This window comes from Electrona antarctica (genome assembly GCF_951216825.1).
Source record: "Electrona antarctica genome assembly, chromosome: 5".
Lineage (NCBI taxonomy): Eukaryota > Metazoa > Chordata > Actinopteri > Myctophiformes > Myctophidae > Electrona > Electrona antarctica.
Genome location: NC_136810.1, coordinates 24,061,930 through 24,085,542, shown reverse-complemented (window position 1 = coordinate 24,085,542; position 23,613 = coordinate 24,061,930). Strand labels below are relative to the sequence as shown.

The 23,613-nt window shown below is 43.0% G+C and overlaps 1 protein-coding gene across 1 annotated transcript in view; it reads left to right on the top strand.

Annotated features, from left to right (window-relative positions):
• tmem117 (transmembrane protein 117) overlaps positions 1 to 23,613 on the top strand; it is a 101,180-nt gene that overhangs the window by 61,394 nt on the left and 16,173 nt on the right. Inside the window, exons 4-6 of the mRNA XM_079500916.1 lie at positions 7,274 to 7,373; positions 13,741 to 13,838; positions 18,603 to 18,762. Of these exons, the coding sequence (XP_079357042.1) occupies positions 7,274 to 7,373; positions 13,741 to 13,838; positions 18,603 to 18,762 (358 nt within the window). The remainder of the gene's footprint in view (positions 1 to 7,273; positions 7,374 to 13,740; positions 13,839 to 18,602; positions 18,763 to 23,613) is intronic.

Genomic DNA, 23,613 nt, shown 5'->3' with positions numbered 1-23,613 from the left:
GACAATGAAAATGGACAGGCAGATTTATGTAGTGTTTGGAGAAGGACACTTCATTGTTGAAGCCCATTGTTATAATGGAAAACTAATGGTGGTGGTGGGGGAAGGCTGATACAGTATAGTATACTACAGTATACAGTGTCTGACTGCTAAAGTCTGTCCCACTCCATCATGAGCCAGGGAACTGATAAGGGCCAACAAACGCAGTCAGTTCAATACAGTGAATGGCGAAAAGTAAAGTACATTTTGTCGGGGCGGAAACCTCATTGTGTCCAAAACTGTTACTTTTCAGGATTAATATAAAAAAAAAAGGTAAAGTAGCAGATCTACAAGCTCAAAACGTGTTGCTTCCTGCCGTGTTTCAAGCTTGAAGATCTGCTACTTTTGACTCAGGCTTGTGTGACACTGATCGAGTATAGGGTGTTAATTCACACAAAAGTTAGACTGTGGAGATAAAGAGTTTTTTGCCCGACAGCAACGATTTATTCAAGTACTGTACTAGTTACTTTTACTTTACTTGAGTATTTAATTTTTTTTGATAGTTTATACTTCTACTCCACTACACCTCAGAGGGAAACTGAGGCAACTTGTTACTCCACTACAGTTATTTTAAAACAGCCTTACGTTATATTCTGTAGGTTTAGATTATTATAATCTACAAATTCACCAAGTCTCTGTATACGTACGTGTGTACGTCTGTAATCCACGTAACTCAAAAACCCCCGACTTCACCGACTTCAAATTCGACACACACGTTCCACAGCACCACAGGGAGTGCAGTGCCCGGTCCGTCGGATCTCCGGTTGTCCAGAACCAGCACAAAAGCCTCTGCCCAGGCTCTGGACAGGGCCCCTGCCCTTGCCCTTATTAATAACAACTTGTAAAATGAGTACCATTACTTTTGGTACTTTTCGTATGTTTGTGACTTTTACTCAAGTAACATTCCGAATACAGGACGTAACAAAGTATTTCTCCACCGTGGTATTGCTATACTTTTACTTAAGTAAACAATCTACTTCTTCCACCACTGAACATGTGGGTTATTGTTTGTGCGCCGGGGCCAAAGAATTGAGATCGAGTTTTTTAGTTGCCTGGGGAGATGGTATAGTGATAGCGTAGTGGGCTCATGGTGACAGCTTTATGCCCTGTGGTAACGACCGCTGCTCAGCGCCACATACTGTAAATACGTTGTTAGGCTGTGTAGCGGCCAGAGGGGAGACAGCCAATGCATCTCAATGCGGACGAGGCGGCCAAGGACCCCAAATATAATGAAACTGGCCTTTAAAGGGCAGGGGAGGTCATCCCGCTGGCCCTGCCACCACTAAATCACTAGCTGTCTTAACAGGGCAAACAAATGATAAAAGCAAGAGTGTGAAAGCGAATACATCGGTGTGGAGTGGACAGTCAAGAGATGAAAAGATGAGGGACTGGTGCTAGGGATGGGGGACAACATTGGCAGAATCAAATATTTGCTTTCGGGGAATACCTCGATGTGGTTTCAGAAGAAAATCACAACAGGGCTGCATGATATTAGGAAAACATGCAATATGAGAAAACATTGTTGAATTGTGATGATATGAGTTGTGAACTTAATATTGAAGTATACCGTTTAAAAGATCTTACTGCCTTTTCTTTACTTCTAACATAGAACCCAGACAACGAAAAGCTTACTGTATGCACACACAAAAAATAAAATAAATGGATTACTGTATACATTTCCATTCCAACAACATGGTTTTACTGAGAACATTGCACCTGGCTACAGCTGCTATTGACAATGAATATCGACTATCGGGTGGACACCTCATTATGTACAGTACTGATACTTTTCAGGATTCAAATTCAAAACGAGCTTGTAGATATACTTTTGATGCTTTTGTGTGACGCTGTAGTATGATCAAGTAGTATTTATTTACAAAAAAAACACAAAAAGTTTGAATATGAAGGTAAGAGTTTTCTGCCCAACAGTAAAGATAGACAGTATATAGGCTATACCACCAACTTAGGAATAGTTTCGCTTAAAACACCTCCTTCCAAACAAAAACATCCTTTATACCAGAATTTTTTAACCGTATGTACCGTATATGCTTTTGCGATGGAACGGTGGGGCGTTGCCATAGGAACCGGACCAATGTTAAAAGCTTCCGTAGGCCTCAACCATTATATAGATGGAGTATACGTTGGGGTACTATATACGAACCTGGGATATGACGCCACCTAGCGTCGACGTCCGTATATATACGTACCTGCAGCCTGCATTACAACCTTAAGACCAGGCAACATCAACATCTAAGCTGCAGTACATCACAACATTTCGATAACCAACATCCTACACGATATCTAGTCTCATATCATGATAACAAACTAATATCAGTTCAGAATACATAGGACCACAATAGAAACAAGTCCGCGGGACTTTTTTGTGCCTTAATGTCATACTGTACTGTACCTCTGTGCTGTTTAAATTTCTGTCCAATAAAGAATTCAATCAATGAAAATGGCCCGGCTCTAACTGTGGCTTCCAGGTATAGTTGATGACTACCAGGCAAAGATAAATCTCTCTCAGCACACTGTTTTAGAATCCTAATGAACAGAACGTGCCCTGAAACCGCATCAAAGTTGTTACTTTGATCAAATAAAATTGTGCTTCATTTAAAAAAAATGGATGACTGGGAATCGTGAAAGTGCTTGATTCATCAGCAATGTGTGACATTGCAAAAAGGATTAATTGGCAATCTCATGCAGTGTGAGTTATTGAATCAAAGGTCAAGTACAGTCTGACGGTCGCACTGATTGATGTAAACGTCTATTGCAGTGGGTTTCTGGAGCATGAGGCCCTCTTGAAAATACTGAAAGCGTTTGGCGGCCCACCCATCAGACCACTTTGTCTCCCAACCCACACAGGCTGGGAATCAATCTATTGCATACAAACAACGACAACAGAATCAATAGCACGTCTGCATTGTTTTTAGTTTTATTTTTTTCCCTGTATGTGTATATATATATATATATATATATATATATATATATATATATATATATCATGAATTTGACAGAACAAGACTTTGAAGGTCATTGAAAGAGAGCGGCTTGACATTTCTATGACCGTCCGAGCGTGCAGACAGTGATAACACTCTCTCCACGGAGGGTTGTCCGAGCTGGCGCGGCTGGCGCTGCTGGCATCCGTGCCGTGCTGTGCCGGGGCGGCCGTGGCGGAGGGCTCAGCAGCGCTCGAGCCACAGGAGCCATTTTGGGTCCGATTATTCATGGTGCTGTACTGTACCGGCGTTGCACCGCTTCTGGATTCTCTCATTAGGTCATCCAGCTCCAAAGGCCATTAAAATTTCAAGCCAGCATGAATAAGTCATAGTACTGCCTCTGATCATGCAGAGCAAAGAGTCCCCAAACTCATCATAGTTGCTCCGCAGAGAAAAAGGCAAAAAAAAAACCTCAACCTCACACAAACCTCTATCCCCTTTTATAACAAGGGATAACATTTGCCCAATTAGACATGTCTGGAGGTAGAGGTTGAAATAGATGGCTGGGTTGATTGTTGCATTTCGTAGCTGTCGGACAGAAACCTTGTATCTCCATGTTTCAACTTTTTGTATGTTTTTCCATAAATGAATGCCCTACTTCAACAAGGTTTCTGCCCCGACGACAGCGACGATTTAAAGGCGAGATGCCAGACATGCCAGACATTTTTCTCCACAAGTATCGATTTGAGTTGGGGTTTTGTTGCTGCGGGTAGACGACTCCCTGCGGGATCTCCTTGGTAACTGGAGCCACGCCAACTTCACTGAACGTCTAACTGACTTAATGCACGTATAAATCGCCATTCCAATCAAGGCCATTTTTATTTGCGGGGCGCAGAGTCCAGGCAATAAGTCACCTGCACTACCTCTACGCTTTCGTTAATGAAGGCCTGTCAGAAGATATTTAACCCATTCAGCACGGGAACCCCTTTTGGTGTTTTAAGCATTATGTTATACTTTAGCTATTGAAAAATAGCAGATCTACAAGCTCATAGCGAGCTTGTAGATCTGCTATCTAGATCTGCTATCTTTGAAATAAATCGTTAAAATGTGCCTCAAATCTTTGAATATTTATTATTTCAGAGTGAACGTTTTTAACTCAAATCTTTGCTTCTGGGGTGAGTCCCTGGAACAACATTTTCAGATGGGGGTCGGCGGCATATTACATATAATTTGTGGGGTCCTTGACATGAAATATTGAGAACCACTGATATAGAAACATGAGGTTTTTCAGAAAATTTATTTAGAAGACATTTTTTAAATTTCGACATCAGGCCTAAATGGGTTAATGAGCACTGCTTTGATGATGTATGATTTATAATGTCCTCGCTTTACACAATTCCTGGACACAGGTCTGCTGGGCAATTAACCCAAAATATATCGAAAGCGATATTTAAAACCAATAAACGACAGAATAATCGAGAAGCAAGTTAAGTTTAGTTAAATTAATTATAGAGTATTTATTGTTTTCTTATCATGGACTAAATCAATTAGTCTGTATTCTACTTTGTTGTACAATGGTATAGCGTACAAAAACAGTGAAGATAGCTGATCTACAAGCTGACAATATGTGACCCTGCAATGCATTGTAGGCTTGTAGATCTGCCATTTTCACGATACATAATAGGTTTACTGTATAGTACGTTCATTGGAATCGAGGCAAACGTATGTTCATTAATCGTAGTCGAGGCAAAAGTTTTAAATAATCCCAAAATTGATTTGAAAGCCTGATAGTACAGACACTGGAAAACTGTTGGCATTTTGTGCGGTTAAATTGCCATTAACTCATCATGAGTGTTCTAGATTTCCTCTGTTGTGAACTAATAAGCCGATGCAAAAAACATGAGGATCCATTAGCATGAATTAAAGATGAACACCTATTACAGCAGGGATAAGTTAACCAACCATAATGGTTTTATCCTCTACGTTTTATCCTCATAGCGCGCTATGAGCTTGTAGATCTGCTATTTTTGAAAAATCGTGAAAATATTTATTTCAGAAAACTGGAGGATTTAGAAGATTTTTTTTTTTAAATGTTGAGGTCAGGCCTAAATGGGTTAAGTACTGTTTAAAGGACCACTTCACCACTTTTCAACCTATCTTCATATACTAGGTCCTCACTAATAATCATGATAAAATGGCACAATTCTTTTCTACTCAGTCTCATAGGAGGACTGTGGACAGTTCAGAAACCCGTCCACCAGTGACATCATCATTATGCAGATTTTTTTTAAAGATTTTTTTTCAAAGATGTTTAGATTTGTATTATCGTGAGAACGATGGTTTCCATTTTCGCATTGCAACTTTTCAGGACTAGAAAGCCTGCAGTTTCTATAGCTTGGAATCCTAACTGCCCACAGTCCTCCTATGAGACTCCATTTTATCATGATTATTAGTGAGGACCTAGTCCTAGTATATGAAGATAGGTTGAAAAGTGGTGAAGTGGTCCTTTAAGTACAGTTTTGAGGTAGTTCTACTTATTTCTATACAATTTTGGCACTTTTATATACTAAAATGTACAAAAGTGCCAAAATGGCAATACTTTTTTACTCAAGTACATTGTGAATTCCGAACTTTTACTCTATATTGATACTTTTACTTAAGTAAAACCAAACATTTAAAAAGTCCATAGACTTGGCTGCCACATGACGTCACGAGTGGGGTATGTTGTACTTAGGACGTCCTTGAAAAAGAGAGCTTGCTCTCAACGGTCTTACCGGGATAAATAAATGTCAATAAAATACAAAATAAACACATGCACAAAGACAATAGTCAAGACTGATTGAGAAACGTCATTAAAAGTGGAAATGTACTGTAGGAAAAAGCAGACCAGCAGTCCAAACTGGCATCAACATGGGCATGAATGTTTCACACCGTCCCGTTGCCCTGTAATGCCAACAGGAAACCGTTTTGGCCGAGGCTAGTAGAAAACGACCCGAGGACAACAAAGACGAATGGTGCCGTTGACTTCAAATGTGAACCCTCGAGAGTGCAGCCAGCGCGCTAACCATCGCATCTATTATATTCATGAGAGTGTGACCTGGATGGAGGGGGTGGATGAGCGCCCCACCTGCTCCACTCAACATCTAAGACGTTGTGCTGCCAAGAGATCAAACAGGCCCCTTTGTTCTCCCAGGCTCCCATCCAGTCCCGTGGAGGAGGCAACTGACCCACTTTTGCCTCCTCTCCCTGTGTTAATACCTGGAGAGACTGGAGAGATGTACTGGTATGCCTGTGTGTGTGTGTGTGTGTGTGTGTGTGTGTGTGTGTGTGTGTGTGTGTGTGTGTGTGTGTGTGTGTGTGCGCGTGCGTGTGTGCGCGTGTGTGTGTGCTGAACGAAAACCCTCTCATCTCCATCCTCTCCGTGGAGATCCAGACGTAACTGGGACTCGGAAGAATGCATGTCATTTTTTATCAAACGTTACAAGCGAACGCGATCGTTTTTGCATCTCTGTAATGGCATGTGCTTTTAGCCCGGTGCCCATGTTTCGCTTAGCATAGCCGTTATGTGCTGCTGCTGCTGCATGCTAGAAGCAACTCCCTCGTGTTTGCAGGGAAGACAGTCTCATTGTTTTGGCAATGCCGAGTACAAATCACCGTGACACGGGGAGCAAATTTGCCAAATAAATGGATAATTTACCAGACATTAGGAAGACAGATGAGAACCAAATGAGAGGGAGTTTGTCGCTGTACAAACAAATGCCGTGGCGGCACCGATGTAAATTGTTTACAACCCTCAGGGCGTCTTGGCAGGTAGAGCCATCACACAGCGTTTGCACGCACGCACACGCACGCACACGCACACGCACACACGCACACGCACACGCACACGCACACGCACACACACACACACACACACACACACACACACACACACACATATATTGATTAACTCTGACAGCTAGCATCATGACACTGAGCAGTGGTGATGGCTTTCTCTCGTCCCTCCACTGACCTCTTTCCACCTGCCTAACTCTTTCCACCTGCCTATAACTCGCTGCCATTCACTGCCCTCATATTTCTTACTTAAGTAAAAGTATAATTACTGCAATGCAAAAGTCCATTCAAAATGAAAAGTACAGAAAATTGGAAATACTTCAGTAAAGTAAAAGTAAAAAGAATACCTCAACGTTTTACTAAGTACAGCACTTTACTAAATGTACCTAGTTACTGTATACCACAGCTCACTGCCCTCATCACATCTCTCTCTCAATCTCTCTTGCTGTGTGTCTCTTTCTCAGGCCCCACATGGTGACAGAGTACATGGGAATCAGGAATGAGAGTTTCATGAAAATTGCTGCAGTGGGAACGTGGATGGGAGACTTCGTCACCGCTTGGATGGTGAGGCTCCTACAGTTATATAGCCGACCCCATGCATGCACCACCCTCCAGTGTCTGGTGACCATCCATATGGGAGAACCCTCCAACAACACATTGCATGATATTATCATTTGGTTCCATTTGTACACCCTTGGAGATACAGACCTGTAAGCGTCCATTTGGCTCTTAACTATCAATAATTTAGATGGGACCCCAGGGACCCCCCCAAGAACCCCTTTGGGAACAATAATTGCCTAGTGAGGTGGTGGCTAGCTATTCAGTTGAATTACAACTCACACTGTAAGCAAACACAAGCTCAGATTTAAGATTATTCACATTCTGATGTTTCTGAAGCACCAGAGATGGGATATGAATATGCAGACGAGACAACATGATATGATGATCTAATAAGCAGATGGGTTTTACTTCAACAGTGACTTCCCATATTGCAGTTCCTGCAAGGCTGCAGTTATACAGTTCTTATTAATAAAGCAGTCATAAACACATCTCTATGTCCAGCAGATTAGGGAGTGATTAAGCAGAGTTATATGTGACTGTACAGATACCGGGGGTGGAGGCCATGCCATTGTGACATTGTGTTGTCACATCACATAGGGTTTTGTGCAAGCGCCATCAGGCACAGTTTCCAGGAAAGAAAGGGCGGGGGAGCAGAAAGAGGGAGAGCAATGAGAAGGTCAAGTCAAGTCAAAAGAAAAATCTAAGCTATGCATATACACTGTATACGCATAGCATAAAAGGCAGCAGGTGTGAGGTTAGACATAAGGGGTGCAATACCGTGCAATCAGTGGCGGCAGCGCATAAATATGCCCCCCCCCACGCCACCACAGTCTGTCTGAGGTCAGAAGCAACCTGTATATTAAACAATGCCAAGGACACTGACGTAGACAGATGGAACCAGGATAAAAAAAATAATTGTACTCTTATTATACCCATACACAAGATGTAACAGTAAACAAACCTTGAACCTACTGTAAGCTAATGCTATCAGACCACAGCCATCTTGCCAGCAAGGTGATACCTAGGTGATACTTCCCATAGACAGCCCATTCATCCAAACAGAAAAGTCCTATTTAATTATATTAAACAACGTCAAAATCACCAACATTGCAGCTGTAGAGAAAGCTTGAATTATCATCTTACTATCTGCAAAGTGTTTGTTTCATAAATATCCACCATAGACATTTTATGAGCTACTCCCTGTCAAGAAATTCCTTGCATGTGATTTGTTTCTAAGTGTTGGAGTTTGGAAGCGCTCGTTGAATATCACTCAACGGCCCATGTGTACCACCTGTTTTGAATGTGCACATAGTGCAGGAGGCAGCAGGAGGTTGCTTCACTGATAACGAGCACTTCCAAACTGAATTTCTGAATTTCTTGACAGGAAGTAGCTCATAAAATGCCTACGGTGGATTTGTATTAAACAAAAACTGTACAGATTGAAAGAGGATAATTCAAGCTTTCTGACTACAGCTGCAATATTGGTGATTTTGACATTGTTTAATATAATTAGATAGGACTTTTCTGTTTGGATGAATGCGCTGTCTATGGGAAGCATCACCTAGGTAGCACCTTGCTGGCAAGATGGCTCTCATAATAACAAGGCCCAGAAATTCAGGATAGCACTCCAAACTGATTCCAGCCCTGCCCACTAATTCTCCAGAGGGTTCACAGATAGCGTGGTAGTGAGTCTAGTGTGGGGGTCAGATGATGAAGCGAGCATATGCAGCGAAGGGGGCGGAGCAGAGCTCTTCCCTTTGGACTGGGCCGGTTCATTTGTCAACATAAATGGAGGAGAGCTGCGTCCGGGGGAGGGGACGGGGACGGGGGAGAGTGGAATGCACATAGAGGAAGAGGAGGAGAGGGCCCTGACACCAGGCAGCACGCATGGTGCCGGAGACATCTTGACAAGCTCCTTCACTGCCCGCATTAGTATTCTACAGTACACACACACACTGCAGGGAGGGAGAGAGGGAGGGGGCGGGGAGGGGAGAGTGACGAGAGGGAAAGAGAAAGTAATGAGAGAGAGAAGGAGGAGAAGGCAATAGCGGAAATGTAGTCGGGATTGCGTGAAGGGAAAGGGGGAGAGGAAGCGTAGAGCGACAAGGTGAAACAGAGACAGGGACAGAAAAGGCATGAGAGATATGAGACAGACGGAGCGACAGACGAGAGAATTAGACACTGGGCAGGGCAAAGTGCTGATTCCGTTAATTACATTGAAGTTTTCTTGCGTGCGTGCGTGGGGAGGGGGTTGTTACATAGCCTACAATCTATTCAACAAGGCACTTTAAGACGATGACCTCTGTCTCTGCAGGAGAGAGAGGGAGAGAGAGAGAGAGGGAGCACAGATTTAAAATGTGTCATAGGCTGATGAGCGAACAGGAAGAGCTTGTTTTCACGATGCTGCTGCTGATGCCAGAAAAAAGAAGAAGAAATCAATCGCTGATTGGCAGATCCAAATCCTCCCCCGACACGAGATACAGTCTGTGTCTCCACATCCATAGTGTGAGGCATGTTCCCATGGATGTTGATAGCCGCATATTCAATTCAGCTCCGATAGCACATTGTTGCCCATCAAAGGCAATAGGCCCCTTCTCTATAATGTTTTATGATCGCCAGACAGCGTCACATGTATAGCTCTTCGACCGTACCAGATAAAGGCATTATCCAGAATTGATTGTGATGCCCCACTGCCTTTCTTGCCCAAAGGCAACGAATCGTTGCCCGGTTAATGCGCTGGGCATAGTGGGCAATTGCCCAGGGCGCCAAACCACTGGGGGGCGCCAAGAGGGGGGGTTGCCCAGAGCGCCAGTTGGCCCAGCCCCGTCCCTGGCAACGATACGTGAAATGCTTTCATGCACATTAATAATACAAGCATGTAGGCCGTGATGAGCTTTCGGCCAGCCGTTTTGCACTTGAAACATGTGGACAGACGGACCGAGTGGCTTACTGTATGAAACATGTGGACAGACGGACAGAGTGGCTTACTGTGTGAAACATGTGGACAGACGGACAGAGTGGCTTACTGTATGAAACATGTGGACAGACGGACAGAGTGGCTTACTGTATGAAACATGTGGACAGACGGACAGAGTGGCTTACTGTATGAAACATGTGGGACAGACGGACAGAGTGGCTTACTGTATGAAACATGTGGGACAGACGGACAGAGTGGCTTACTGTATGAAACATGTGGGACAGACGGACAGAGTGGCTTACTGTATGAAACATGTGGGACAGACGGACAGAGTGGCTTACTGTATGAAACATGTGGACAGACAGACAGAGTGGCTTACTGTGTGAAACATGTGGGACAGACGGACAGAGTGGCTTACTGTATGAAACATGTGGGACAGACGGACAGAGTGGCTTACTGTATGAAACATGTGGGACAGACAGACAGTCTTACTGTATAAAACATGTGGACAGACAGACAGAGTGGCTTACTGTATGAAACATGTGGGACAGACAGACAGGCTTACTGTATGAAACATGTGGGACAGACGGACAGAGTGGCTTACTGTGTGAAACATGTGGGACAGACGGACAGAGTGGCTTACTGTATGAAACATGTGGACAGACGGACAGAGTGGCTTACTGTATAAAACATGTGGACAGACGGACAGAGTGGCTTACTGTGTGAAACATGTGGACAGAGTGGCTTACTGTATGAAACATGTGGACAGACGGACAGAGTGGCTTACTGTATGAAACATGTGGACAGAGTGGCTTACTGTATGAAACATGTGGACAGACGGACAGAGTGGCTTACTGTATGAAACATGTGGACAGACGGACAGAGTGGCTTACTGTATGAAACATGTGGACAGACGGACAGAGTGGCTTATTGTATGAAACATGTGGACAGACGGACAGAGTGGCTTACTGTATAAAACATGTGGACAGACGGACAGAGTGGCTTACTGTATAAAACATGTGGACAGACGGACAGAGTGGCTTACTGTGTGAAACATGTGGACAGAGTGGCTTACTGTATGAAACATGTGGACAGACGGACAGAGTGGCTTACTGTATGAAACATGTGGACAGAGTGGCTTACTGTATGAAACATGTGGACAGACGGACAGAGTGGCTTATTGTATGAAACATGTGGACAGACGGACATAGTGGCTTATTGTATGAAACATGTGGACAGACGGACAGAGTGGCTTACTGTATGAAACATGTGGACAGACGGACAGAGTGGCTTACTGTATGAAACATGTGGGACAGACGGACAGAGTGGCTTACTGTATGAAACATGTGGGACAGACAGACAGAGTGGCTTACTGTATGAAACATGTGGACAGACGGACAGAGTGGCTTACTGTATGAAACATGTGGGACAGACGGACAGAGTGGCTTACTGTGTGAAACATGTGGACAGACGGACAGAGTGGCTTACTGTATGAAACATGTGGACAGACGGACAGAGTGGCTTACTGTGTGAAACATGTGGACAGACGGACAGAGTGGCTTACTGTATGAAACATGTGGGACAGACGGACAGAGTGGCTTACTGTATGAAACATGTGGGACAGACAGACAGAGTGGCTTACTGTATGAAACATGTGGACAGACGGACAGAGTGGCTTACTGTATGAAACATGTGGGACAGACGGACAGAGTGGCTTACTGTGTGAAACATGTGGACAGACGGACAGAGTGGCTTACTGTATGAAACATGTGGACAGACGGACAGAGTGGCTTACTGTGTGAAACATGTGGACAGACGGACAGAGTGGCTTACTGTATGAAACATGTGGACAGACGGACAGAGTGGCTTACTGTGTGAAACATGTGGACAGACGGACAGAGTGGCTTACTGTATGAAACATGTGGACAGACAGACAGTCTTACTGTATAAAACATGTGGGACAGACAGACAGACAGTCTTACTGTGTGAAACATGTGGACAGACAGACAGAGTGGCTTACTGTATGAAACATGTGGACAGACGGACAGAGTGGCTTACTGTATGAAACATGTGGACAGACGGACAGAGTGGCTTACTGTATGCCAGCTGCTCCCATGCTGCTGTTAACAACAACACAGGCCGGTATTTCATTACGCCTGTCAAGCTCAAAGGTATATGCTTTGTAATAGTATGTTACAATACAATGTCTCTGTCGGGTAGAAACCTTGTATGTCCGACCAAAACCATTTGTTTTAAGGAAATGGGGAAAAATAACCAATGGATCTAATGTAGTTATTTAGACAGCTCTTAAATACTTTTCATTGGCTAAATATTTATATATATATTTTTTTAAATAAAACACAGCTGGGCAGTATTATGCGTGTCCAGGTAGCTAGTTTTTTATTCCTAGGATAGCTCAGGTTTAGGAGCGCTCGTTTTACCACTCTTTTACTACCGCGGATTTTTTAATAGTTTTTGGATTAAGGTTGGTGAGGGGTACGTTAATAGTTTTTGGATTAAGGTTGGTGAGGGGTGCGTTGCTCCCCTGCTTGCGGTTATGTTTAGGTTAGAGTTAGAGATAGGGTTAGTACTAGTCATAGAGTACTAGTAGGCATAAACACTTGTGTGCGGTCCAAAACACAGCCCAAGCGCTTCCTACTCCACTGACAACCAATCACAGCGCTCCAAATTCCCTCCCATCATAGGAATAAAAAACTCGCGTCCAGGTACCAGGTCTTATTACTTAACTTAAGACCTGGAGGCGTGATCAATGCCATTTGGCTATTCTGAGTGGCCAAACAGCATTGACCACGCCTCCAGGTCTTAAGTTAAGTAATAAGACCTGGTACTTAAGACACGCATAATACTGCCCAGACACTTAGCCACTTTTATCCTAGTGTGGCTATTTTTTGGCTATTTTTCAATAGGCAAAAGTTAAGTTTCTAATATATTTTTTAAAATAGCAAATAATTGCAAATCTACAAGTCTACTAGTATTGGCTATTTTCGCTAATGACACTGTCTTTTACATGACACTGAGATTTCGGCCAGACAGTGATAAGATGATGCCAGACTCAGAGTTATCAGATGTTTTAGACTCAATCTTATTTTTCCATCTTGTGTGCAGAACCTGTGCCAGTATTATGCTATACTGTCTGTACAACCTGTATACTGTACAATATTACGAAATGGAAAATAGTCTGCAATGTAGAAGCCATTGACCAACATAAAATAACCAATATGAAAAAGGGAGAAAATAAATCAACAAAAGTTGGTTTTCTCAGTAAGCCTCAATAAGAAGTCTTACACATATCATAATTCATTTATCAGCCTGGGTTTGAGTTTAATTTCCAAAACAAACAGATGGAGAACCCGAGTTCAACTGGGCCCTCTGCATTCCCTTGCAGCCTACAGTACTGTATGTAAACACATATTCATCTTTTACCATCTGTAGGTAACAGACATGATGCTGCAGGCCTCAAACTACCCAGACTGGGGCAAAGCAGCCAGAAGGTTCTGGAAAAAAGGCAACACCAGGATCGTTCTATTCTGGTAGGCATTTCATGTATTTGTTTATTTGGGAGAGGGACAGCATGTATTAATGAACCAAAAATATGATGTGGCGTAAATGCACAAGATTAAGCTAAATATGCTAATTTTCATCCATAGTCCCCAACATTAAAAACGCTTAACATAAATACAAAACATACAACATGAGACTGACATGACTGCAATCAGACACACTCTGGCTCATTTTGACAGGTTTGAAATATTTGACCCTTCCTCATGCAAAAATAAAAAATTAGCAAAAGGAAAAATACAAGCATAAATACGTGCATAAAGCTGAACATGTTGAAGAACTAGATATCTAGCACAAAGTATGTGGAAGTAGTTCAATGCCCCCAAAAATGACTGTATAGAGAACTATTGTGTGCTCACTGAAGCGAGCCCACAACGTGTGTGTGCGTGTGCGTGCGCGTGCGCGCGCGTGCGTGCGTGTGTGTGTGTGTGTGTGTGTCAGGCCATCCGTGCGTGCATTACGGCACGTGTGTGCTTGCACCCGTCAGTCTAAGTGTTAGGTGCCCTCCGTAGCCCCCTGCAGGGTTACAACACAGTCGATAGCCGTGTTAATCCTCCCCCCTCTCAGTGTCAGCACCTTTAATTAGAAGAACAACTGGGAAAAAAATCAATGGACACGGCAAGGTCATGGGGCCAGCCAAACTCCTGCCTTTACACTTCACATATCACCAGCAGTATGACCCCCTTAAATAACAGCTGAACAAACGCTGCAATCCCTGTCAGATATGGCCATTACTTCTGGACCGACAAGTCCATCCGTTCCTACTTGTATTACATTACAGTAGCATAGATTCCCGAATGGTCCGGACAAGCAGTTCAGTGCCTGTCTGTCAAATGTGAAATGTGGAATGTTCCCCCCCCCCCCCCCCCCCCCCCCCCGAATTGGTTTATTTTACAGTCAATGCATGTGCAGCGACGCCATCGAAAAGCTTTGCGACATCTATCTAGACCTCTCATTGCTGTCAGGTAGAAAGTTTCACATTTTTATGTTTTTTTCGTAAATGACTGCAATTACTTCATCACACAAAAGTGTCTCACAAAATTATCGAAAACAGCAGATCTACAAGCTTACAAGGTTTCCACCCGACAGCAAAGATATAGGGCATACAGTAAGTGGTTAAAGGAGAATTCCGGACCAGCACTTTCCAAGCACAAGTTCCGGAACAGCAAGTACTGCTCTCTGGATGTTATTATTATTATTTTTTTATGTTAATTTTTCACCTGTACCACTCGTACTCCGTACTCTTTTTACAACTCGAACCCTGTTGACATCAGTCTGATATGTACAGAGAAAGCATGGCTGAGGAAAAGTAGACATTTCAAACTTCAAAGCCAGTTTAGGCCGCGGTGTCCACGGAATCGATTTGCTGTCCATTAGAATTCAAGAGAAGGAGAAGGCCTTCTTCCACAAGTCTTTGTCTTGTTATTGACGGACGTCCCCCCTGGAATTGGACTTTCACAATCGATTATTCGGATTTTGACAAGACGTCACATGAAATACCTCCGCTTGAAATATGATTTATGAAAGTGCTGCTGGCCGTCCGGGCGGGGTACAAACTAGATACAAAAAAAGCACTGAACAACCCTGGTGAATTCTAAGTGACAGCACTGGTGGAACAAGTATTATTTATATTATTGGAGAAACACTCTGTTACAAGTAAAAGTCCCGTAATCAAAAAGTAAAGTACAAAGGTATTGGCTAGTAACTAAAGTTTTCAAATAATTGTAGTGGAGTAAAAAGTACAATATTTGCCTCTGAGATAGTGGGGTAGAAGTATCAAGTATAAAGTATTTTAAAAAATGGAAATAGTCCACTAAAGTAAAAAGAAAAAACCCCTCTATACACTACTTGAGTAAATGTAGTTACTTTCCACCACTGTTGAATTGTAAGTGACATTGCCACAAAAGTCATCCATGTGGAAGAATAAGCATGCTACTTTGGAATATTAATCCCCCCTGCCACAATAATGTTTTTAGCTCCTAATTGAAATGGGACGGTACTGTAGCGGTCTGCAAGCCAGGCCAGCTGTTGTGTGGCGGTATGATGTGCGGCGGGACGCTAATCGGCGAGTGACATTGAAAAAGATATACACAAGTGAGGGAAAATACAAGCTTTTCCCCCCGCTGCTTAAATCCTGCTTATGTTCCAGCAGACACAACAAATGCAGAATTACTGCAGTGAGAGATAAACATGGAGAGTCCGAAACTCATTCATTTATTTAGGTTACTTGGAAAACCCCGTTTTGTTGGCGGAGAGGGAGAGTGGTCAGCCCTTTGCTTTTACCGAGATGTAGGAAAGCTGAGAGGGAAGGCGTAGTAGAAGGAGCACATTGTGAGCCCGTTTTGAAAATTGCTTTGAAAATAAAATGTGAACTTTTCAAAGCTATCAGGAAAGCCAGAGAGAGATAAATGCTTTTAAAATGTTCCTCAACAGGAGGAAACCACTCACAGTGCCCACTTTCAACAACAGATGTATGAAAAGCTCTCGACTTAATGATTAACCTTGAAGTCAGTGGTAATGGTTCCGCTGGTGTGACAGACGTGTGGACATTGTTACATCTACCTAGCTATGATCCATTGGTCGCTCGATCAAGTTAAACACAAAAGGCTTTTGGTGCATCATTCTGGACCGATTCATTTTAAGTGCCGGTGTCCATCACCGCACCTGTCAGGGCACGCGTTTCAAATACCATCAATGCATTGCAAGGGACAAAATCACCTTTAATCAGAGCATTCAATGCTCCAGTAGACGCATCTACTGACCTACCAGATCTCAGTAGCTGCATTCTGTGCTGTTCATCACAGCTACCAGCGACAACACTCGTTGTCGACTGACTGCACACGCGTTGTCGACTGACGGGTACTGCACTCCCTGCGGGGGTGTGGGCCGCGTGTGTCGAATGTGAAGTCGGTGGGGCAAACGGTTGTTGAGTTACGTGCATTACAACCGTACCCACACGCACGCATGCAGAGACCCCACAAGTTACACAACTGTTCTGCAGCTGCAATTAATCAACCAACCAATCGGCCAACCGTTAAACTGTTGGCCGAGAGAGCACGCACAAAGCGTATTAATCAATGGTGTGAATTGTGTGATCGTGGATTACTTTACTTATTCATCAAGGTGAAAAGGTCTGTCGAGGCATCGCTTATAGGCTATAATTTATTATCTATATAGTTCTTCTCTTTCACGGGTAGGCCTATGGGCTTTAACTTCAATCTAGATTTACCAGTGCTATATAGTGCTAGTTTAATAGTTAATTAAATTCCGAGGAGCCGGAGGACTCATTGGTTACAAAAACGTGTCCCCGGACAGCCTCTGCACAGCATAAAGGACTTGTAGCCCAATCGCCAACCAGGCACTCCGTGTATTATATTTTTGTATAGCCTAAAATAATATCAACAAGTTAAATAAATGTCAATGTGACACACTGTACTGGCAAAATATTCCCACCTACTGCTTATTTCATGAACTTATTTTGTATCTCCCATGAGTCGCATTATATCAGTGGATGGAAACGGCCGACAATGCGCTTTTCTTTTTTCGACTTAAGAACATACGCTTCCTATGTTCGTGAAAATACTGCACCTATAGTGACAGGAGAGCCAGTAGGGTACAAGAGTAGCTTGTACCCTAGTTAATTAGCACAACGACTACATTGGGGAGGAAAAAACAGGTGCAATATAATTGGCTACTCTAATTAATTCACACAACTTTGAGAACAGCTTGTACTGAAGAACACTTTGGCCCCACCTATCCCCACTAGAGAGAGACCTGTTTCACCTCATTTGGGATGGACTGTGCATTTGAGTCAGTGCCTTAATTAGGCTGAGTTACAGGGTTCTTCAGTATTCAATATTTGACCAGGAGTATCTATACTTTGACTCAAGTAATGGGTTTTTGTACTTATCCCATTATGGGTGGGAACCCCTTTTTGTAACTACTACTACTTTCAAGACAGGATTATTACATTTTAGCCATTTTTGACAGGGGGACAGGGGCATTCAAACAAGTGGCTAAATATGTCTTTTTCTTTTTAAAAGTTAGGGCGATTTCCTTATTGTTATTTACTATAATCCTACTAGACCCCAGGAAATTACATCTGGCCACAGTCGTTTTTTTTGTGTGTGTCTGAACGAACACCTGGAACCTAGGGGGCTGCCATACTGTGTGTCGTAGGCTCAATCGCCAGTTTGTCACCTCCTCCTTCACATTCAATATTTTGTGGCCAGATGTAATTTCCTGGGGTCTAGTAGGACTGGACTACAGTAAATAATAAAGAAATCATAAATGTTTTTTTTTTTAAAAAGACATTTAGCCACTTGTTCGAATGCCCCCACCCCCTGGCTAAAATCGTTCAAACGAAAGAAAGTAGCAAATTACATTTTTGACATGCATTTTTGACATGCAATGACACTGCACCTTTTACCTTCTCTAACAACCTAAAACATGAACCTTGAAAAATACCAAAGTTGTCCTTTAAACCCCAGTCTCCGTATATTGTGTGGAAACTAGAAACCGCAGAAAATAACAGATTGACAAACTCGTTGATCTGTTATTTTCAACGGCTTTCCCCACAGCAGCAGAAAACAGAAAATACACTAGCATAGAGCCCTGAGGGACTCAGAGGCTGAGGACGCTCAACCATATGGGGTTTATCATTAAATGCCATGTCATTAAATGATGTGATTTTATTAGATTTTTTTTAACAAAGGACCTCTCCTCTCTCTATGCAGGACGGTGCTGATCTCCCTCACCTCCGTGGTGGTGCTGGTGATCAGCACGGACTGGATCAGCTGGGACAAGCTGAACAGGGGCTTCGTGCCCAGCGACGAGGTCTCCAGGGCCTTCCTGGCCTCCTTCATCCTGGTCTTTGACCTTCTTATTGTCATGCAGGTATGGCCCACACCCCCCTCCACATATATATATAGAGTCCCCCGAGGCCAATTAAAACAGGGAGCTGCCTGGGACAGGGTCCTGGCATCACTCTGTCACATGGAGCCGTGCTGTGCCGCGCCACGCCGCGGCACACAGGCTGTTTGATCACTGCTAGCTGCAGTTGACCCCAGAACGACTACACTACACGCCCAGGGACTGCATGCAGGCGCGTGTACAACGCGCGCGCACGCACGCACGCACGCGCACACACGCGCACGTGCACACGCACGCACACACACAGTACATCATACGAACATCATAACTGCTCAGATCTACTCCGTCTATCAATGTTTTTGTCAGTCTGTCACAGCTTTGTGTGTGTGTGTGTGTGTGTGTGTGTGTGTGTGTGTGTGTGTGTGTGTGTGTGTGTGTGAGAGAGCACGGAATGTGCTTAGCTGATTGGCATATGATGATGTATGATGAGGATAAGAGCGCCCTTCACTGATCTTTTTACTAAATCAGGTACAACACCGACCGTAGCGTAACCCCACCGACCTATAGAACCTGTAAATAATTTGAACTACTAGTAGGCTTGACTGGCTAGTGTGTCTACTGTCTATGGTGACCAGTGGTGTCATGGTGATTTTGTTTTCGGTACCACGGAACGTCGCGCGTGCACGTGCGCATCGCGGCATGCACAGAACAGCTGCATAGCCTAAGCCTATATTGTTACATAGTGTATGAGAGTTGAGACACACAAACACAAAAGTAGACACTAAAATAGTCAGACAAACATCTTAACTGCACACTAGCGAAACAAAAAAGTGTGCTTTGGACGAATGAATCTGTTCTTTGATGGAGGAGGAGGCATTCTTCTTGTGTGTAGAACACCACACAGCAGCAGTAGCCTACTGGAGCCATATAGCCTACTGCTGTAAGTGTGCATGCTTACTGTATAGGCTACGTGCGCTCAGGTAGAAACAGTTAAAGCTGTCCTGTTGTTATAAAAAGTAGTAGCTATTTGAATTTGGCACGGTACTTGACACGGTGCGCCAGTAAACCTAGACCACTGGGTACTTGGTGCGTCTTGGAAAGTCTGGTGACGCGATGTTGATTACCTGTGCGTCTTCTCTTGAATCTAGGGGGACGTGCACCGTTCCTTCCCTGCGCGTGCACGTAAAACAATTACTGGTACCACGGCATGGTACTGCATTCTACGAGCATGACACCACTGATGGTGACCACCCAGTCCCGAAATTGGACCGTCTGTCCCGCGTCCCACACAAACAGAACAATGTCCTGCGAATCAAGTCAGAAACAGGAACGCATGAGTCTGTCAGATAAAATGCTCTGGGCAGCGGCACCACCACCACCATAAATCACACAGGTGCCATATTTGGAATAAAAACAGCGATTTTTCACTGAAAAGCCTTTTGCACGTCTGATTTTTCTCTTCTCTCTGGACCAGCAAAATTGTCTTCAGAAATGATTGTTTCTGAAATTGTACTATGCTTTTTGGGGAGATTTGCTTCTCACAAGTAAACAGTGCACAAGCATGCATATTCATGCACACGCGATACAGGCGCACACATCACACACGCGCATGTGTACAAATTGTTTACTCCGTTACATCTCTCCTCCCGAATTGACCCTTGGTCCACTTTGTTTTTCACTTCCTCCTCTCCTCAATGATGATGACTTTTTTCTTCTTGGTCTTTTTCTCTCCTTCATCCAACGTCCTCCTATCTCCCACAGGAGTGTACTACTCACATCAATACAAGCCTGTGTGTCAGTGCTTTCATGAATATGCAAATGTTTTTGTCTGGGTGGAGAAAACAAAAACACATAGCTGTGTATCGAGCGAGAGAGAGAGAGAGAGAGAATGAGAGAGAGAGAGAGAGAGAGAGAGATGATGGGAGACAGAACCAGGGTCCAGATAGGCATGGTTTGAAAACAGTGTTGTTTTCACTGACGAATACTAAATGGAAACTACATTAAAACTAAGCTATGGTGACTAAAACTAAGACTAAATGTATTGACAATTCGTCAACAGATAAAAGCTAGACTAAAATGTTAGGAAGGGACTAGTGGACAAGAGATCCAGTATAAGTAATTTTACACTTGGTTGCATGCTGAAAATAGCAGATCTACAAGCTTGTAGATCTGCTATTTTCTAAAAGTCTAGCCTATACTATACGGTAAGCATGCACACTTACAGCAGTAGGCTATGGCTGATGGCTCCAGTAGACTACCACTGCTGTGAGGTGTTCTGCACACAAGAAGAATATGCCTCCTCCTCCATCAAAGAACAGATCTGCTATTTTCCCAAAAAAATCCCCGAAGTCTCCTGAACACAGCATTTTGCGCACCCTTTTTGGGTGCGCAACCCAGCACTCTACAAGCTCATAGTGCGACGCGTTGTGAGCTTGTAGACACACACATTTTGCGCACCCTTTTTGGGTGCGCAACCCAGCACTCTACAAGCTCATAGTGCGACGCGTTGTGAGCTTGTAGACACACACAAGTGTGTGTGTGTGTGTGTGTGTGTGTGTGTGTGTGTGTGTGTGTGTGTGTGTGATTATTCGATTATAACCAAAATGAGCAAGATTAAGAGTGCATGGTTCTAAAGATGGGTTTTGATACATTTTAATTGCCCAGCCAGATCTAATCATGGATGCTGCATTCTTTCAGTTCATTGTGTTGAACACTATTCATGAGGGTGTCATGGAGAGTAATTAGCCCACCTGAGTCCTGACTTAATTTCACCTTCAGGTAGAACACTGAGGTGTTCACCAGAACACCACTGTCAGCCAGAAATCTTGTATATATCCACATGTATCCAGCACAGCGATAGTTAATTTAGACACGGAAGGCAGAAGGTTTAATATATAATCCCCCCTTCATTCTCATTCTGTTCCTTTAAATCAGCTGTCTCACGCCCACATCAGGTGTTCTTTTTAAGCAGCCACTACCAAAGATGGTTTATGTATGAAGATGGGACAACTTAATCGGAGCCACTAGACGCGAAATGGTACACAAAGCCTACAAATGGTCTCCTAAATATAGTAGGTGTGGTTTGCTTCTCCCCAACAAAACAAATAAACAAGGCCATTTTACATGTAAATGGCCCTCCTCCTCATTGACCAGGCCTTTTCAAGGAATGAGGCAAATGAAAAGGTGTACTTTTGAAATAGTCGTTTTAGTTTCTCGAAGTCCTCCAACCATATAAATTCATGATTTGGATCTATCTTATTAAAAAGTCTCTCCCTAATAGAGTTGTAGAATGGCATTTCATTTTCAATTTCCTTTAGATCACACAGACTTCATAATCTATCCTCCTCAACCGTGCCTACATATCTGCCTGTCTCAATATGCAGACCAAGTATGCCAGCTCTAATTTGGGCACATAAGGATCATTTCTAATCGTTTTAAATATGTCCATTCATTTCACGTTATAATATTCACATATTCTTATCTTAAATATGGGGTCAGAGCCCCCTATCCCAGCAACTCTCGCAAGTTGCTGGGATAAAGAAATGTCATTAACAAAGTAGATTTTCTCCTGATTTGTCTCGCTAAAAGGAGCCACTTTACTTTGAATATCTTGTAAATATTGTGTGCCTTGTGATGATTGGGTCCAGTATTTAGTTCAGTGACCATGGAGTTAAGGAATGGTTCATAAACTGTGTTCACGTTCATTCTCCCATTGGAAATGAATAGACTCCAACATTCTTCCCGTCTCCTAATAATGTTACCGCCCACCTCACGCAGATGCGGGAAGTAAAGCAAAGTTGGCCCCTCTTGCTAATTCTCCTCTTGGCCACTACCCTGTCCTCAGTCTTCATGCTAGCTGACTCTGTGTCTCTGTTGTTCAGATGTCAGCGTTCAAATTTCCTCCACCTCCCCGGCCTCCTCCCTGTGGCATTAGTTCTGTAATGGGTGATTCTGTGATTGTATGGATTGTACTATATGTGGTATCTAGTTATTTTATGGGTATCTGTGATTATAATGTTTTTTATGGATTGTGATATGTTTAGTATCTATGTGGTATATGGAATGCATTGAACGTTATGTGGTTGATGTAATGTCTGTATGTTATGCTCTGCTCTGGGGTTTGTTGTTGATATCAGAGCTGTGTCTCGGTGCACAGATAATCTGAGATATCAAATGTGATATCAGATGATATGATATCACATGAGCAGAGCCACACCGCCATACTAAATGCAATATCTTTGCAATAAAATGGTTAATGGTCATTCTGAGCTGAAGTGTTGCAATGAACTAACTTTGTATGATGTCGTTCACAGGTTTGAATGATTGATTGAATACTTGATAAAAATGGAACAGCTCTGAGCATGAAGTACAGTCAGATATTAGGGCTAAAAGGATAACACAGAAACGTCTTGGGGAATGTTTCCATTGTGGTCCCATGTATTCAATTCATCAACATAGCATACCAAATTTAAATTTACACAATAATACTTAATAACACTTTAATTTAATGGATGGTGTCAAGGCATTCCACATTGTGGTGGCAGAGTAGTAAGTTGCAATGTGATCTGCGTTCGGTGGCGGAAAAAGTCCTGACATTTCTTACTTATCAATATAGTATCAACTATCAATATTGCAATGTAGAAATACTCTGTTACAAGTAAAAGTCAGGAATTTTAAATTTACTTGAGTAAAAGTACAAAAATATTGGCATCAAAATGTACTTAAAATACCAAAAGTAGAAATAACTCACACGTTTTTAATGTACACAAATCTTTTTAAAATAGCAGATCTACAAGCTCACACAATAGGCCTGAAGTGGTTAATGTATGTTTTGTAATAAGCAAAATAATAACGTAGTAGCTAAAGTTTTCAAAT